Source organism: Felis catus, chromosome A2, assembly GCF_018350175.1.
Source record: "Felis catus isolate Fca126 chromosome A2, F.catus_Fca126_mat1.0, whole genome shotgun sequence".
NCBI lineage: Eukaryota > Metazoa > Chordata > Mammalia > Carnivora > Felidae > Felis > Felis catus.
Window position 1 is genome coordinate 127,476,252 of NC_058369.1, and position 18,395 is coordinate 127,494,646.

Sequence of the window (18,395 nt, forward strand, 5' to 3'; positions counted from 1 at the left end):
TGAGCAGAAGAACAGACACAGAAGTGAGAAAGCTTTAAATAAGTGGATACAGAAGAATTATAAAAGATCATTGAGATACACAGCTAGGCCTCAGGAAACTTCTTAAAAAATGTGAGTCAACGGAAAGGAGGAAGGTGGGTTTTATGGGATAAGCCAGGGCCTCAGTGGGACAGACCTGGGCTCTCACAGATTCTCACTCTGGTAAACTATGTCATACTGGGCAGTTCACAAATCTCTCTGAGCCTCTGTCTTAGCTGAAAAACTGAATAGTGATACCTATTTAATCATAGGGCTGCTTGTAGAGCACTTAATCACATGTGTAGTATATAAGCATTCAGTAAATGATAACTTAAAGAAAAGCTTTTCAGCAAATGAAAGTTAGAGTAACCAAGAGAGGGCAATGTGCTTCTTTTATTTTTCACGGTATCTAATAATTAGAAATAATTCTAATAAGAGTATTAGCACTTTGCACAGGATTTGAGTGGTCTGTGTGTGTGTGTGTGTGTGTGTGTGAGTGTGTGTGTGTCAGTGCAGACACACACACAAACACATAGGTACAAATATATATGTAAGTAAGCATATTAATTTCTGTTACCCTGGACAGCATTTTATTAATAGTCTTTATAGAATATCTGTAGAAATAATGACTGTTTGCTATTGACTTGCTGTGATTTGGAAGGCTATATATAGGAAGGGTCTAATGTTTGAGTTAGAAATCAAAACAGAGATGAGACAAACAGTTCCACCCATGACCCTTATCAGACAATATCCTAGTTTCTAATGTGTTCAAAACCACACTCAACAGACACTCAGAATCTTTTAGAGAAACTCACCTCTACTGTAAATCATCATCATAATAAACGTTAACTCTCAAGATAATTACTGTCTTCAAGTACATTGAATTATGCCCATCAGGATTTCTGCATACTATGCAACCTCACAGATTCATGTGCTTGATTTTTTAAAAATATAGTTCAGAATTTGAATCTGTAAACTCATATATACAATAGCTACACTACAAAGTCTCATAGAATGTTTAGATTGAATTTTCCCATCTATTCTCAGTTAATAGTATAGAAAACAGGCTCGTGTTTCTTTTTTGTTTATGTATGTATGTATGTATGTATGTATGTATGTATTTATTTATTTATTTATTTATTTATTTTGATAGAGAGAGCAAGCAGGGGAGAGGCAGAGAGAAAGGGAGAGAGAGAATCCCAAGCAGGTTCCACAATGTCAGCGCAGAGCCCAGCTCCGGCCTTAAACCCACAAACTAGAAGATCATGACCTGAGCTGCAAGCAAGAGTCGGATGCCTAACCAACTGGGTCACCCAGGTGCCTGAGGCTGATGTTTCTTTTAAAACGGCTTCATATGGGGCACCTGGGTGGCTAGGTCGGTTGAGCAACCGACTTTGGCTCAGGCCATGATCTCACGGTTTGTGATTTCGAGCCCCACTTCGGGCTCTGTGCTGACAGCTCAGAGCCTGGAGCCTGCTTCTGATTCTGTGTCTCCCTCTCTCTCTGCCCCTCCCCCACTCATGTCTCTCTGTCTCAGAAATAAATAAACGTTAAAAAAAAAAGTAAAATGGCTTCATAATTTCCCTTCTTCCCAGTTCTCTCAGCCCAGCCTCAGTAATGGCCTTGGGAATTCTGCATTACTTTCCAAGCTGTGATGCAAGAAAGAAACCTACAGAAGAGGCAACAGCTCTCAGAAGACCATGATCCATAGTTCCCAGAGATCAGAGATGATGAGATGCAACAGATAAAAATAGATAAAAATGATTATGTGTGCAGATTCAGGAGTCAGATAGCAGTTTTCCCCTCCAATTCTAAGTGGGCAAGCTACTGATACATTCTGTGCCTCAGTTTCCTCATTTATTAAAAATGATGGTGGTGGGGCATCTAGGTGGCTCAGTCGGTTAAGCATCCAACTCTTGATTTCAGCTCAGGTCATGATCTCATGGTTCATAAGATCAAGCCCCATGTTGGGCTCTGGACTGAGCATGGAACCTGACTGAGATTCTCTCTCTCTCTCTCTCTCTCGCTCTCGCTCTCGCTCTCTTTCTCCTTCTTCCCCTCTCTCTGCTCATGCATGCTCTTTATTAAAAAAAAAAAATCAGGGGCGCCTGGGTGGCTCAGTAGGTTAAGTGGCCAACTTCGGCTCAGGTCATGATCTCACGGTCAGTGAGTTCAAGCCCCGCGTCGGGCTCTGTGCTGACAGCTCAGAGCCTGGAGCCTGTCTCAGATTCTGTGTCTCCCTCTCTCTGACCCTCCCCTGTTCATGCTCTGTCTCTCTCTGTCTCAAAAATAAATAAACGTTAAAAAAAAATTTTTTAAAAATCAGTGGTGGTGGTGGTGGTGGTGATCACTCAGGATTTTTGGGGAAATAGAACAAGCTACCACACTTTTAAGTTCTTCGAACAGTGTGTGGTGTATATATATAGCAACATGTGAGTGTTAGCTATGATCATTATGCAAAAGTGATCTTCTAGAAAGATAAGCAAAGCCCATGATCTTCAAATGTTTGCCTTCAAATATTCTCTATCCTTGGAGCCAGGGTTGAGGGGGGGTGGAACGCAAGGAAAGCCAACCCATGCAGGCCAGAAATACTTTTTTTCAAAGGCTTCTCTGACTCACAGACTGACAATACTAATCTTACAGGGGCCCCTTACATGGCGTGCCCCCCACAATAAGTCCCAAACCAGAAAACTCAAACTTACTTGAAGGACAGAACCGAAAAAAAAAAAAAAGTAGAGGGATGAAAAACGTGTTAAAAAGAGGAGAAAGAAAGGTCAAATTTTTAAAAAGAATTCCAGAAATGACTCATTCTACAGACAATGAATGACAAAATCCCGACATTAGCTTGAGTGAAATTAAAAAAAAAAAAAAAAAAAAGTAAATTGCATCAGGAAAATAAGAGAGCCAGGTATAAAAACAATTAGCAAGATTTATTAATAGAGTATGTTGGTATCAGTATTACTGTGAAAACATTATTACATAATAATGTATAGTATTAGTAAACAATATTAGCTAATGTATTATTTTACCATATCATTATCAGTAAACACTATTTGCTAATTTATTTTCCTTTTTACTTAAAAGAGCGAAAAACAAACATATAATAGTTGCCATTTGCTTATACCTGGCATGTTAAAAGATCTCAACCGCTCAAAGTCCCCCATATACACGACATTGGAGAACAGCACCCATGGCCTCCATACAGGCAAAACACTGCCTCACTGTTGTCACTAACAGCATGAGCAGTGGGACAGGCAGTGACAAAGGAAAGCACACACTCTTGGAATCAAACTTGTCTTTATATTCCCTGGAGCTAGTTGAGGCTGAGAATAGAGATAGTATTAGTCTTCCTTAACTGCCTTAGAAACAAGAAATAAATTATATTTATGCTCTCTAATTATCTGAAGGAAAAATGACTCTGTCCCCTGCTCAATGGGCCCATAATCCAAGCGGCCTGAGTAATATCTAGGATTGTCCTGCTTCCTCCAATGCTCTAGAACTCTGCCCACAGACTTCTCAGGCTGCAAGGACTTGAGAGAAAAGACGGAGAGAAAGTGTATCATTTGGTTTTCAAATCTCCAATCTGCTTTTGGGGCCAGGATTTTAATCTCCATGGTTGTTAAGGAGGTGGAGCACCATTTCTGCCGCGATAGGCCTTTATGTGCTTTGTAGTTTCCATTAGTGTGAACGGTTGGTAAGTGAGAGAAGCTTCTTTCATATCACACACCAAGGTGTCCATGGCAGGGATCGCTCCCTTGGTCCACCTAATAACACTTTATATACATGTTATATTATTGATATTCATATCTTGTAGAAATATTATCTAATAACATTTTATTTATACACATCATATATTTTAACATATTCTATATATTCTATAGATATTCTATACTTTTTATATATTTTTATATAGATATAAAATATATAGAATATCTATAGAATATATTCTATATATCTAACATAGTCTATATATTTTTAGACCATATATAGTCGGTTATACTATAGAACAGAACATATATATTCTATTTAATATATTCTATATAACATATGTATGTTATTAGATATATTTATACATGTTATGTATTACAATATAAAAATATATATAATATATATACACATGCAAATATAATATAGCATATATATAGTGCATATATAACATAAATATAATTCATTACGACTGGTTGCTGGATGGCATACTAGGTTTCCATGAGGGAGGATTTTTTTTTGAAGAATTTTTTTAAAATTCAACCTCAAACCCTCAGTTGCAAGGAGAAGATGGCCATCCTAAAATTTTATTACATTCCAAATCAAGGAACTCAATCACCTAATTTCAAATGATGCCGGTATAAAAGCCCTTATTGAACCCTGACATAGATGTTTAGTCTCACTCCTAGAGGACTTGACTTACGCTCCAAGGAGAGAAGGCAGGAGCCAAGGCTCTGAAATCAATGCCGTGTGCACAAGATCAAGGCTAAAAGGGTTACAAATATAAAGCAAGCACATGGCACGTGCAGAAGCACTTTTATTTGTTTGGTTTATTTGTTTTTTATAAAGTGCTAAGCTAAAGATTTTGCAGTACTGACTGCCACAGATTAAGCCGACTGCAAACTACATGCTGGTCGAGAGCTATGTCACAGCCAACACACCATGTGTGCTGGAATGATTCAACTAAATGTTTCTCATCAACTCAGTAGAGACCATCTTCATTCCAACAAAATTCAGCCAATCTTGAAGCATTTCAATTTAAGCTGCTAAATTTATAAAAGAACAGTGCTTCCAAATGTTTTGATTGGGTGCCAGGCAGAAGTGGAGAAGAGATGCAAGAAAAGGCCACTTTTAAAGTTTTTGGGAAGTCATACTCAATATATCCTTAATTCCCAAAGTTAATGAATATAGTTCTGTCCTGCCCTTTGAATTTCTCCAAATGTTTTTTTTTTCATATATGGTAAAAAGTATATACATAAAAGGTTATAAAGTTATAAATCCCCCTGTAGACATTCCCTTGGCCTTCAGATCATAGCATGAATGTGCCAACGTTCTTTTCACTCCTTTGGTAAAAATTTAACTGTGGATCAATTCTGGAATCTATTCTATTTCTTTGATCTGTCTTTCCCCTTATACCAATATCACACTGTGTTAATAACTTTATAGTGAGTCTTGAAGTCAGTTAATGAAATCCTCCAACTTGGTTCATCTTTGTTGTTTTTTCAAAACTGTTTTGGCTACTCTAGGTCCTAAACATTTCCTTTAAATTTTAAGATTGGTTTGCAATTTCTTTTTAAAAAATAATATTGCACTGAACCTACAGATTAATTTGGAGAGAACTGCTATCCTAACAATGTGTGTGTCTTCCAAGAAATAGTATATTCTCTACTTATTTAGGCCTTCAATTTCTTTCAGTCATGTATTTGTCAGTGAAGAGATGCTACATGTCTCTTGTTAAATTTATTCCTAAAAATTTTATAATTTTTGCCACTTTGTAAATAGAAATTTTAAAAATTTCATTTGGCTATTAATGCATACCTATACATCACTTTTATACACTGATGCTGTATCCTGAAACCTTGCTAAAATTCAATTATGAGATCTAAGACTTTCTTTATAGATTTACAATTTTCTACACAGATAATCATGTCTTCTATGGTTTTACTTCTTCCTTTATGATTATTATGTCTTTTATTTCTTTCTTGATTTATTGCTATAGCTAAAAACTCCAACACAATGTAACAGAAGTGCAAAAAGCAAACACATTTGCTTTATTCCCAATCTTTAAAAGGGCAGAAGTTGGAAGGAATTCAGTATGCCAACATTAAGTATGATGTGTTTTTTTGTTTGTTTGTTTTTTAGTAGATGCTCATTATCAGGTTGAGGAAGTTCTCTCTATTCCTAGATTGCTAAGAATTTTTATGAATGGATGCTGGATTTTATGAAGTGCTTTTGCTGTATCTATGAATTATTTTCTGTATCTATTAAGATCATTTTTCTCTTTAAGCCCTCTCCTTTGTTTTACTAAACACTGAATCACAGTGACTGCTTTTCAAACATTGAGTGATTTCTGGGATAAACTTTCACTGGCCACAATGTATTATCCTTTTTATATATCATTTGATTATATTTGTTAATATGCTGCCGGGGATTTTTGCACCAGTGTTCATTAGTCTCATTAGCTGGCACATTTGGTATCTAAAGATTAAAATTTATTGGCATAAAGTTATTCATAACATTATTTCCCTTTAATTTTCAGTGTATTCTGTAGTGATATTCCCTCTTTTATTCCTAGTATTGACAATTGGATTTTTCTCTTCTTTTTTCCTACTAAATATTTTCAAATAATCTGTTCTAGTTTTAATTTTCTCTATTATTTATGTGTTTTCTATTTCACGGATAGTTACTCCTTTTATTCCCTCCTCCCACTTATGTAATTCACACTTATTTATTCTACCTTTTTAAGGTAGAAACTTAGATCACTGATTTTTCTTGACCATTCTTCTTTTCCAACATAAGCACTTAAGGATATAATTCCCCTCTACACATTGCTTTAGCTGCATCCACAAATTTTGTTTTGCTATATTATATTTTATTATCATTCAGTTAAAAATATACTGCAATTTCACCTGGGTGCATTCCTTGACTCCTGGGTATTAAAGAAGTATGTCTTTTAATTTCCAAACATCTGAGGCTTTTCTGCAAATTTATTGTTCCTGATTTAAAATACAATTTCCTTGTGGTCAAAGAACGTAATCTGTATAATTTCAATCATTTGAAAATTCTTGAGACTTTTTACAGCATAGTATATGGTCTATTTGGTGAACATTACACATACACTGAAAAGAATATATATTCTGCTATTGTTGAATGTGATGCTCTCTATATAAATGGTGACCCAAGGTATTTTACAACGTTGGTCGAATCTTGTCTACCCTTACTGATTTTGCCAGTTTTCCTATCAATGAGAAGACAGTGTTAAAATCTCCAGCTATTGTTAAGGATTTGTCTTTTTTTTTTTTTTTTTTTTTTAATTTTTGAGAGACAAAGAAAGACAGAGCACCAGTGGGGGAGGGGCAGAGAGAGAGAGGGACACACAGAATCCTAAGCAGGCCCCAGGCTCTGAGCTGTCAGCACAGAGCCCAACACGAGGCTCGAACTCATGGACTGTGAGATCATGACCTGAGCTGAAGTCGGATGCTCAACCGACTTAGCTGGGGCACCACCCAGGTGCCCCACGGATTTGTCTATTTTTCCCTTTAGCTGTCACTTTTTGCTTCATGTATTTTGAAATCTTATATTAGGTACATAAACATTTAACACTTTTATGTATTCCTAATAACGCAACCATGTTTTATTATGAATTATTTTTATCTCTGACAAAATATTGTCTTGAATTGTTATTTTGTCTGCTATTGATAAAAAAACTAAGTTTTATTATTCGCATTTGGGGCACCTGGGTAACTCAATCAGTTAAGCGTTCGACTCAGGTCATGATCTCACAGTTTGTGGGTTCGAGCCCCGTGTCGGGCTCTGTGCTGAATGCTTGCTCAGAGCCTGGAGCCTGCCTCAGATTCTGTGTCTCCTTCTCTCTCTGCCCCTCCCCCACTCGCGCTCTGTCCCAATGTCTCTCAAAAATAAATAAATGTAAAAAAAAATTTATTATTATTCACATTTACATGTATGTATTTTCAAGTTTTGAACTACATGCACCTTTGTATTTATAATACATTTCTTATAAATGGCACATAGCTCGGTCATGCTTTTTCAAATATGATCTGAAATATTTTAATTGCAGTGATTAGTCCATTTAAATTTAATTTAATCATTGATATGATTAGGTTTAGGCCAATCAATTTATCATCTGTTTTCTGTTTGTCTCAGCTGTGTTTTGTTCTGTTTCTCTTTCCTTATCTTCTTTTCTGCAAATATTTTTTATAGTCCCTTTTAATTCCTCTATTGGATTTTGCGTTATACTTCTTTTAGCTTTGTATGGCCATATGCCTTTTAAAGAAATATGAGGGCCACCTGGGTGGCTCAGTCGGTTAAGCATCAGACTTCGTCTCAGGTCACGATCTCACAGTTCCTGACTTCCAGCCCCGTGTTGGGCTCTGTGCTGACAGCTCGGAGCCTGAAGCCTGCTTCAGATCCTGTGTCTTTTTCTCTCTGCGTCTCTCTCTCTCTCTCAAAAATAAATAAATATTTTTACAAATGTAAATAAATATGAGAAATTTTAAAGACAAAACTGTATTTTGTCTTTTCTAGTTACCCACATATCTATAATTTCCAGTGTTGCTCACTCCTTCCTGTAGAGCCCAATTTCTATCTAATGCATGTCCCTTCAGGCTGGAGAACTTCCTCCATATTTCCTGTAGTGTATGCCTACTGATGATGAACTATCTTAGTTTTCCTTTATCTAAAAGTGTTTCTATTTCACTTTCATTTTCAGAAGATAGTTTTACTAGATAAGAATTCTGGTTTGACAAGTTTTTTTGTTTTTTGTGGGGTTTTCTTTGTTTTTGGTTTGGTTTGTGTGGGTTTTTTTTGTTTGTTTTTTGGGTTTTTTGGTTTTTTTACACTTCTAAAATATTGCTCTCTGGCCTCCACTATTTCTAATGAGAAATTAGCTCTCATTCTTATTCTTACTCTCTTAATGTAGTAAGTTGTTTTTCTCTGGCTGCCTTCAAGGTATCCTTTTTATCTTTAAACTTCAGAAGTTTGACTATGATGTTTCCAGGTATAGTTTTCTATTTATTCCAGTTAGGATCACTGAGCTTCCTAGCTCTATAAATATATTTTTCAACAAATTTTGAAACTGTCATTATTTCCTCAAATATTTTTCTGGTCTCATTCTCTCTTTCCTCTCTTTCTGATATCACAATTAGATGTATTTTAGACCAATTATTTCTATTTCACAGGTCAATTACCATTTATTTTACCTATTCTTTGGATTGGGTGGTTTGAAATGATTCATCTTCAAGGTTATTGTCTCTTCTTCCATCTTCAACTCCCATAGAGTGAATTTTTCATTTTAAGTATTATACTTTTCAGTTCTATAATTTCCAATTGGTTATTTTTTATGGTTTCCATTTCTCTGCTAAGACTTCTCATCTGTGCACTCATTATACTAATACTTTCATCTTCTAATATATTTATAAGCATTGCTGTAAAAATCTCCATTAGCAGAGCACTTGGGTGGCTCAATCAGGTAAACCTCCCACTTTGGCTCAGGTCATGATCTCACGGTTCATGAGTTCAAGCCTCACTTCAGGCTCTGTGCTGACAGCTCAGAGCCTGGAGCCTGCTTTGTAATCTATGTCTTGCTCTCTCTTTGCCCCTCCCTCCCTCCCTCCCTCCCTTCCTCTCTCTCTCTCTCTGTCAAAAATAAATAACATTTTAAAAAGTCTCCATTAGCTAATTCCAACACCTGGGTCACCTCAGGGTCAGTTTCTACTATCTGCTTTATTTTGTTCTTAAGAATAGGTCATCTTTTCTTGTTCTTCATTTATCTAGTAATTTTTTTATTTTATTTTTTTTACATTCATTCATTTTTGAGAGACAGAGAGAAACAGAGCACAAGTGGGGGAGGGGCAGAGAGAGAGGGAGACACAGAATCTGAAGCAGGCTTCAGGCTCCGAGCTATCAGCATAGAGTCTGACGTGGAGCTCGAACTCACAAACCACAAGATCATGACCTGAGCCAAAGTCAGATGCTTAACCAACTGAGCCACCCAGGCGTCCCTAGTAATTTTTGTTATATTCTGAACACTGGGAATAAAAGATTGTCAAGTCCCAAAATCCAGTTCTGTTTTTCTGAGACTGTTTTGTTAGAGCAGAAATTAACCTAGCTAGAATCAAACTCCAAATTCTGCCAAGAGCAGCAGTTTAAATCTCTTCTCAATTCTCTCCACTCCCAGTAGATGTTTTTACCAGGTCCTTTGGGGTTCTCACACACATACACACTCACACATGTACATTCATGCTTCTGATTTGGGCAGATTTTATAGATGGATCTATATGAACCTGTAGAAATGAGGTCTCCTACCCTCTGAGCTTGTCTTCTTTCACAGATTGCCCCTAATAATCTAGCTGCTCTGCCAGCCCCCAAACTATATCCTCTCAGTAACTTACCAAGACTAAGGCTGACTGCTGCCCCGTGCTAACTGGATGAGCGGGTACCCTCAGGCAAAAGCTACAAACACACAAATCTCATCTGAGACCCATTATGTTCTTTCAAGAACTGACCTCCCTCTTTCTGTCTACTTTGGGGGGTTATCCAGTTTAGGTGTTTTTGTTCACACTACTTTGTCCAGATTTAACCATTTTTATCTGTATTAAGTCTAATTAAGACATTCCACCATTACCAGAATGAGGGCCCTGAGCACTGATTTTGTCTACATTTGATAAATGAAAATCATGGTTAATGCGTAATCCCACTTCCAGCATCCCTACATACCAAGTGATTAAAACTATTAGCAAATAAACTTTAAGAAATTATTTTGGCTTCAGAGCCCCCAACTTCCTCTACATTAGCAAGTTGCATGAGGTTGTTAAAGAAAAACTTGGTTTGATCCCAGCTCCATTACCTGATTTTAACCTCTGCATCAAGGCAATAATTCTCATTATACTGATCTTGTGTGTCAGATATGAGTGTGTAAAAGTAATGAATGTAAACATTGAGACAGTGCCCAGAACAAACTCTCATGAAAGATGGCTTCTGCTTCCATTACCATTAAGTGTTTCCACTATCGCAAACATATATCTCAAAATAACGTTTAAAAAAATTTACCCTCAAATCTCAGTAGTACCTTTTACTTCATTAGAATTTAATAACTGAAGAGAATGTACGCTTTTTCTATGTGGGAAGGGTAGGGGAAGATGAATGACTTGAGACCAGTATTGAACACTGAAGTGGTCAGAATTTTCTCTGAGGGTTAAAAAATAAGGTGCACATTTTCAGATACTGTTCAGTCTTGCTTCTCAAATTGAAATTATCTGCTTAACAACTTGGTGAAATGGAAATTTGTTCTGCCTACTGTAGAGAGTTTGCTAGGCCCCATTTGGATTCACCCTGTTTAATGGATAAGAAAGGCAGTGAGGGGGGGAAAACTCTAAGAAAGAAGTTCTGAGATCTCCATACACAATTAACATGCAATTCGCTTGACAGATGACTACTTTCTGAGACTCAAAGTAAATAATTTTCATTCCATACTTCAATCCTGAATGTTTTTTTAATGTGTATCTTTTTCATAGTAAGTCATTGAAGAAAATCAAAGACTTTTGACTTTGAACATCACATAGGCCACAAAAAAGGAAGTTTTTGTTTAAAGTAGTACATAAAATTATGCCTAGCCTTGCTCTAGGAGAAGGAGAGCAATTCTGATGTAAGCATTTTGTGGCCACAAACATAAAATATCCTTTCTACCACAAAGCAAAAAAATGGGAAATAAATGTTTGAAAAACCTGTTAATAAGAACATGAAACAAAGAATAAAAAATCACTTACTTAAAATATCTAGATGCATAGTTATACAATCAGTCAGAGGACAGGGTTTAATTATGCAAAGAAGAAGGAAGTGTTACATCATCTGTATTAATTGATCATAAATTCTTACCAAGGCTTCATGATCTTCTGCAATTTCTGGTATCGTCTGCAAAATTTGAAAACAACCATGTGAGGAGTATGTTTGAAAGCAGTAATTTTTACACAAAGAACATATCTTGAAGAGAGCTCAGGATTAGATATAGGGAAGATTTAACTGCCATGATGTACAAGACTTTATTTATTTCAAAACATTATTCAAAGTACCAAATTGGTATTCTCTAATGACAAGAAACAACCAAAAGGCAGAGATTAAACTACTGCAACCAACCTACTGCATTTACTTGAATAAAGGCAATAAGAACATTCCATTTTGATCAAAATGGGTAAACGTTTGATGAAAAAAAGTAGAGCCCAAAACTAGACCAGTTCTTAAGCATATGCCAAACAATGAAGAAATAATTATCTTTCTTTGGGAAAATGCCCACTAATTCTATTTTCCCTTTTCTTGAGAAAAGATTGCTTCTTTGAAAAAAAGACATCGTAATAGACTCCAATAGTTTTGGACAACAGATGGAACTCTGTGATGGCAGCCTGCAAAAAAGTGTGCAATAGACAAATCTTGTCTGCAAGAAAGGACAATCATGCTTCTTAAAAACCTGGGGTCAAGAAGATAAGGAAACAAGTGATGTTTGTCCTATCAAACCACTTCCCATCCCTCCAGTCTGCCAAATATCTGTGGCTCTAGGTATGTTCTTCCCTGTTTGGAATACCCTTTCCCTCTAACCAACGTGTCCAACTAGCTAAGTTCCACTCCAAATTCACCAGATTCTCGGCTCCTCTGGGAAGCCTCCCTGACCTCCGATTTCCCCCACATGACCATACTGAAGGTGGGACTCACATCTGCACTCACTGAGAAACACCAGCTGTATGACTTTGGTAGGGCACCTCACTGTCTTTCCAGCTTTCTGAAGGCAGGGGCTTGACACTGTGACTCACTACTATAATGTCAGGCACATGCAGAGCAGATACTTAGTAAGTGGTTGATGAATGATTTGGCTCTTCAGATGAAGTTAAGTTTCATTTTCATCCACATAAAATGTAACCACTTGAGAAACCTAACTGACCACAAGGAGATCAGATCTAGTCTCTGGTAAAACTGGGGGTCAGGGGTGGGGGTAAAAATGTATACAGCCATCTTCTTCTTCTTCCTCCCATCCCTTTCCTTTATCTGTCTTTAAAAAAAATTAGCTTCCTTCCCACCCTCCTCCTTCAAAAAGCCACTGGGAAGAGTGAAAGTAGTAGGTGGTCACAGGCGGGCAGACCTAGGACACTACTGTCCACTCAAAGGAACTGAGCTCCTTGTAAAAATGACTCCTTGGGGCGCCTGGGTGGCTCAGTCGGTTGAGCTTCTGACTTCAGCTCAGGTCATGATCTCACGGTCCGTGAGTTGTAGCCCCACGTTGGGCTCCATGCTGTCAGTTCAGAGCCTAGAGCCTGCTTCAGATTCTGCGTCTTCCTCTCTCTCTGCCCCTCCCCTGCTCACGCTCTGTCTCTCTATATCAAAAAAATGAATAAACGTTAAAAAATTTAAAAAAAAAAAGACTCCTGATGGGACTGAGACAAGGAAAGATCTAGATAACCCTGGAACACGTCACTGCACCAGAAAGTAATGAATGCTCAAAAAATAATGGGAAGGACAGGACAGGTCAGAAGGACAGCCAAATCTGGGACAAACCAAGCACCAAAATAAATAATAATAGTGACAGATTATAGCTTCCTGAATTAAACAGGACTGAATGAGTCCATGTTGTTTGAAAGACTGGTGTGCTGGTATTGTTGTAGAACCAAATCTCTGGGGGGGAAACATACCAACCTGATTTACACTGTTTCCTATTTTCTGTGGTGTAACTACCCAAAAGAAAACAAAAACAAAAATAAAAAACAAACAAAAAACTGTTACAGTAGAGACATCTGGAAGGCACTATTATAAGGGTCTTAAGTCAAAGTGAACACGAGTAACAAGACAAAAAGATATCATGTGCCATCAATAGGTTGCAATGAAAAAAAACAAAACCACACACAAACATCTCTAATATACCAGACAAAGACGTATCATATGGGTTTACAACAGGAAAACAATACAGGATAAACATGTAGAAAAAAAATTCTGTTCCAATGGAAAACTGTACAGTGTCTGTTGCAAACTCTTCTGAATTAGCAGATTCCAGCCCTGTTGTCTCTAAGTTGTAGGTAACTGATGAATATATATACTTTGTCCTGTCATGTAGTGCTCTAATGGACTTCCTCCTTGCAGGCGGAAATCCAGGTTGTCTCCATTTGCAATTCATTTCACCAACCCTTTGCTCCATATAAATCGGTGCCCTTTTGACTTTTCCTTTGAAACTGTTAGAGCATCTGCCTCATTCCCTCACGTCACATGAGTAAGATGTCTTAACATATGTTCATTTTTATATCTGTATGAGAGCCATGCTTTTATCTTTTTCTTAAAAGCACCTTTAATGAACTACCTTTTAACAAACCCAAATTGAAGGATATTCTAAAAGTGGCTGATATATAATCTCAAAAAGTGCCAAAATCATGAGAGAAAGGGAACCACTGAAGAATAGTTCCATGGTGGGTGGGGGAGGTGGGCGCCTGGGTAGCTCAGTCGGTTAAGCATCTGAATTTGGCTCAGGTCATGATCTAATGGTTTGTGGGTTCAAGCCATGCATCAGGCTCTGTGCTGACAGCTCAGAGCCTGAAGCCTGCTTCGGATTCTGTGTCTTCCCAGCTCTCTCTGCCCCTCCCCCACTCATGCTCTGTCTCTCTCTCTCAAAAAATAAATAAACATTTAAAAATAAATAAACATTTAAAAAAACTCAAAAATAAATAAACATTTAAAATAAATAAACATTTATTTTCTCAAAAATAAATATTTAAATAAATAAACATTTAAAAATAAATAAACATTTAAAAAACTTTTTAAAAAAGGAATAATTCCATAAGGAAAAAGATCAGGAAACAAGAGGAAAGTTGGTGAAAGGCGCTACCTGGAGTTAGATCTCTGTATTAAAGGACACAACAGACACAAGTGTTCAAACTTGATCTTGCAACTCTTCTATTTAGTAGGGGACCCTTCAGTTAACTAAACAAGGAGGCCATTAACTGAGGTGGCCATAAGGCCAGAAGCCTCTAGAAGCACACCAAAATCTAAGCCTGTAAATGCTGCAGGGTCACACACACACACACACACACACACACACACACACACACACAAATAAAAACAAAAAACAGGTATCTAAGAACAACCAATCAGAAACACCCAATGAGGCTTTAAGCTGCAGCCAGTCAAATAGGTGCTTTCCTTCCACCTCTTCTCTCTAAAAGTCTTTCCCCTGCCACAGGTGCAGCAGAAACCTAACCACTTCCAGTTTGGCACTGACAGCTTCCAATTGATTTTTGGTCAAATAAATTCTTAAAAATTTTCATATGCCTCAGTTTATTTTTTAACAGCACTGGTTCAAAATAAACGTGTATGTGGGGTATCTGTGTACGTGTGTGTGTGTGTGTGTGTGTGTGTGTGTGTGTGTGTGTGTGTAATACATAAGCCTACCAGTACAACTCTTCAAGATAGCTTTCTGGTCTAGTGCCTGAACACCTCTAGGTTTTTATATGTGTTCCCCCTGCTATAGCAGACTCTGGCCATCGACAGTTCTCCCTGACCAGTGTTTCTTCTCAGCCTCCTCACTTTTGATTCAGATTAAGCATAAAGAGAAGGGTAACTTTTCGTTGTTGATGTCTCTGGCTGAGGTTCTCTCCTCTCTTTCTTTCTCTCTTTCTCAATATACTCATTTTTAAAATAAACATGCCCAAGGGGCACCTGGGTCACTCAGACAGTTAAGCATTTGACTCTTGATTTTGGTTCTGGTCATAATCTCAGTTGTGAGACTGAGCCCTGCATTGAGCCCCACGTTGGGCTCCACACTGGGTGTGGAGCCTGCTTAAGATTCTCTCTCCCTCTCCCTCTGCCCCTCCCCAGCTTACATGCACTCTCTCACTCTAAAAAAAATAAAGGAAGGAAGAAAGGAAGGAAGGAAGGAAGGAAGGAAGGAAGGAAGGAAGGAAGGAAGGAAGGAAGGAAAGGAAAAGAAGAAACATGACCAGAAAGAAATGGTTCTAGAAAGGCTGCTGTTTCAGAGTGGCCAGAGGCCTCTCACCTGAGCTCAAGGTATGGCATTCTGTTTCCTAGAAGAAGATAATCTCTTCTTTAAAACAGGCTGCATGACCCCTTCTCATTTCCATTTCCAGAGTGATGCTGGATAGCTAGTTTGTGCAAGTACACCCGAATGTCCCTGTTAGTCACTCTCTGGAGAATGTAGAGTCCCACCTCCCTCTATATTCCCATCAAACAGAATATGTGGAAGAATGTGTTGTTCAGCCTTTAAGGTCAGGGGCTACTGGGGGTGCCCAACCCAGAGTGTCTTCTTCGTAACGGAGAGTGTCCAGATGGGCAGGCCTTGATCCCCTTGGAACACTGGCTGTGCAAGGAGGGAAAGGTTGCAGAGAGCTGTTGAGCTACGTTGCTGTGCTATCAAAGCTTGAGGCACGCAGATCCCAGCAGCAGACTCTTTGTCCAGTTGACTGCTTCTGATCTCCTTATTTGTAAGTTCCCCCAATAAACCTGTGCACCTTGATCACTCTCTCCGGATCTTTTCTTTGGCCTCACCAGACCATCACCCACCCCTGACTTAGAATCTGCTGGTCTATGACTGCACAATTGGACAAAGACCCAGAGACAAACTTAGAGCAGTTGGAAGGGGGAAGATCCAGTTTAAGGAAATTTCTGCCACACAATGGCTGACAAAGCACAAGATGATTGACCCCTCTGATTGTGATGTAAATCTCTGGCGGGGCCCCAGGAGGGCTGTTCCAGTTGGAACTCCCTGAGCTCTGCTGAGTGCAGGCTCCAAGAAATCAGGCAGAAGGATGTGGGGAGACTGGGCAGCCTTCACAGCTGGGGCCTACAGAGCACACAGAGCATTTTCTCTTTGGTCCTGGGAGCTGCTTGCTCCTCCCTGGGCCTCATGTCTAAGGTGAAGTGCAGGGCATGCACTCTGCGACTTGTGCTTAGCTTCCAGTCACTGAGTCACTGACAATCTGGCCTGGCTTGGACCTTCCAGAACAGCCAAGGTTTATAAGGGACATTGAATTCTTAGAAACGAGAGTATAAGTTAGAGCTGATAATCTATGTCCATGGAGGTTAACAAAGTTACTTTCAAAAAACAAAGTCATGTTTTGTGTGAAGACAAAACATCAAAAAAAGGTCACACATAGTCCCCACCCCCTCGCCCCCAGAACACCTCTTCCCATTTGCCTAACCTGGTGTCATAAATATTCAGCACTCAAATAATACACACTTTGCCAAATGAATAAAATCTGTAAATCCATTGTCAACTGTGGGTGGTAGGCAATATCAGAGCCAAGACATCATTCAGGTGCTTAATTCAAGTCATACATCAATTTTCACATCTCCTAAGGAATGGCTACAGCTCTTACTCTGGCCAGGAGAAAATGGTTTGACTAATGAAAGTTTCATATGAAACCGTCTGTCTGTTAATGAATGATGACAACAAATCTCTTATAAATGAAAACACACAGAGCTATACATACATCTGTGTCATATGTATGACAGATTGGGAAGGGGACTAATAATTATACAGTTCACATTGTTTATTTTTATAACAATTACCTAAGAGTTTTACATATCTCTAAAATAACTATGGGACTCTTTCCACTGTTCCTAATCCCGCCAAATTTTGGAGAAATGACTTGAACCAAAAAAACAAAAAGCGCTTATAAATTCCCCAGATTAGTGAGAACCCCTCAGCTATCTCACTACTATTTTTCTTAGAAAAGCTAGAATCCCTAAGGGAACCCCAGCCCAGTTCTGGCCAGGGTGTTAGAAATGGACATATTTCTACATGAGTGGTAAAGTATAAATGAGGACGTTTCAGTGGGCTTCAGGCTGTTCTCACTTTAAAACAGCTTTAAAATGTGTATATCCTCCAAATCAGGAATTGTACTCCAACAAAGTAATTTAAATACTCACAAAGATTTTACTAGAAGAATAGCTGATTAGAGAATGTTCACAATCATGAAAAAACCCTGAAAACGATACAAATGTCCAACAATTGTGGGATGGTTGACTACACTGTGCACGTCCTTCAAATTATTGCATATCAACTGTACTTAAAGTTTAAGTGAAACAATATACAAATGACAAAAATGATAAAGGAAATCATGTTAATGACATGGCAATGTTGTTAGGTACAAAAAGCAGGCTACAAAGGTATGAGCATTATAATTATTCTACTTTTGTAATAAAGTAATTATATATTCTACTTTTGTAATAAAGCCTGTGCATGTGTGTGTATCTAAAAGAAAATACAAAAAGGGTATATACCACAATGTTAAAAAGGTCTCTCGAAAGGCAGATTACAAATGATTCTTATTTTCCTCCTTCTGCTTACTTATATTTATTTTTTAAATATATATATATATTTTTTAAATATATATATATTTTAAATATATATATATATTTTTTTAAATATATATATATATATATATACACACATACATACACACATACACACACTTTTTTTTTTTAACTAAGGAGAGAAAGCTAATTCAAAAAACTGTCTTGAGGTCTTTGTAAATACATAAATTTAACTTTTTCAGTCTCTTGACTTTTCTGGTGCTACAGCTTACTCATATTCCAACAGCGTAATTTTCCTGTCACATTGCCAAGTGGGAAGCAAACTATAAGAATCCTGCCCTTTCATTCTTGGA

General features: G+C 37.8%; 1 protein-coding gene across 17 annotated transcripts in view; it reads right to left on the reverse strand.

Annotated features, from left to right (window-relative positions):
- The window catches only part of ELMO1 (engulfment and cell motility 1), a 732,114-nt gene that overhangs the window by 344,318 nt on the left and 369,401 nt on the right, over positions 1 to 18,395 (reverse strand). For 16 of the 17 annotated variants that reach the window (XM_045053264.1, XM_045053261.1, XM_045053265.1 and 13 more), the window contains one exon: positions 11,617 to 11,652. In XM_045053264.1, the coding sequence (XP_044909199.1) occupies positions 11,617 to 11,652 (36 nt within the window). Of the gene's footprint in view, positions 1 to 11,616; positions 11,653 to 15,763; positions 16,860 to 18,395 lie in introns of those variants that run through there. The other variant, XM_019825709.3, reaches the window with a different exon arrangement.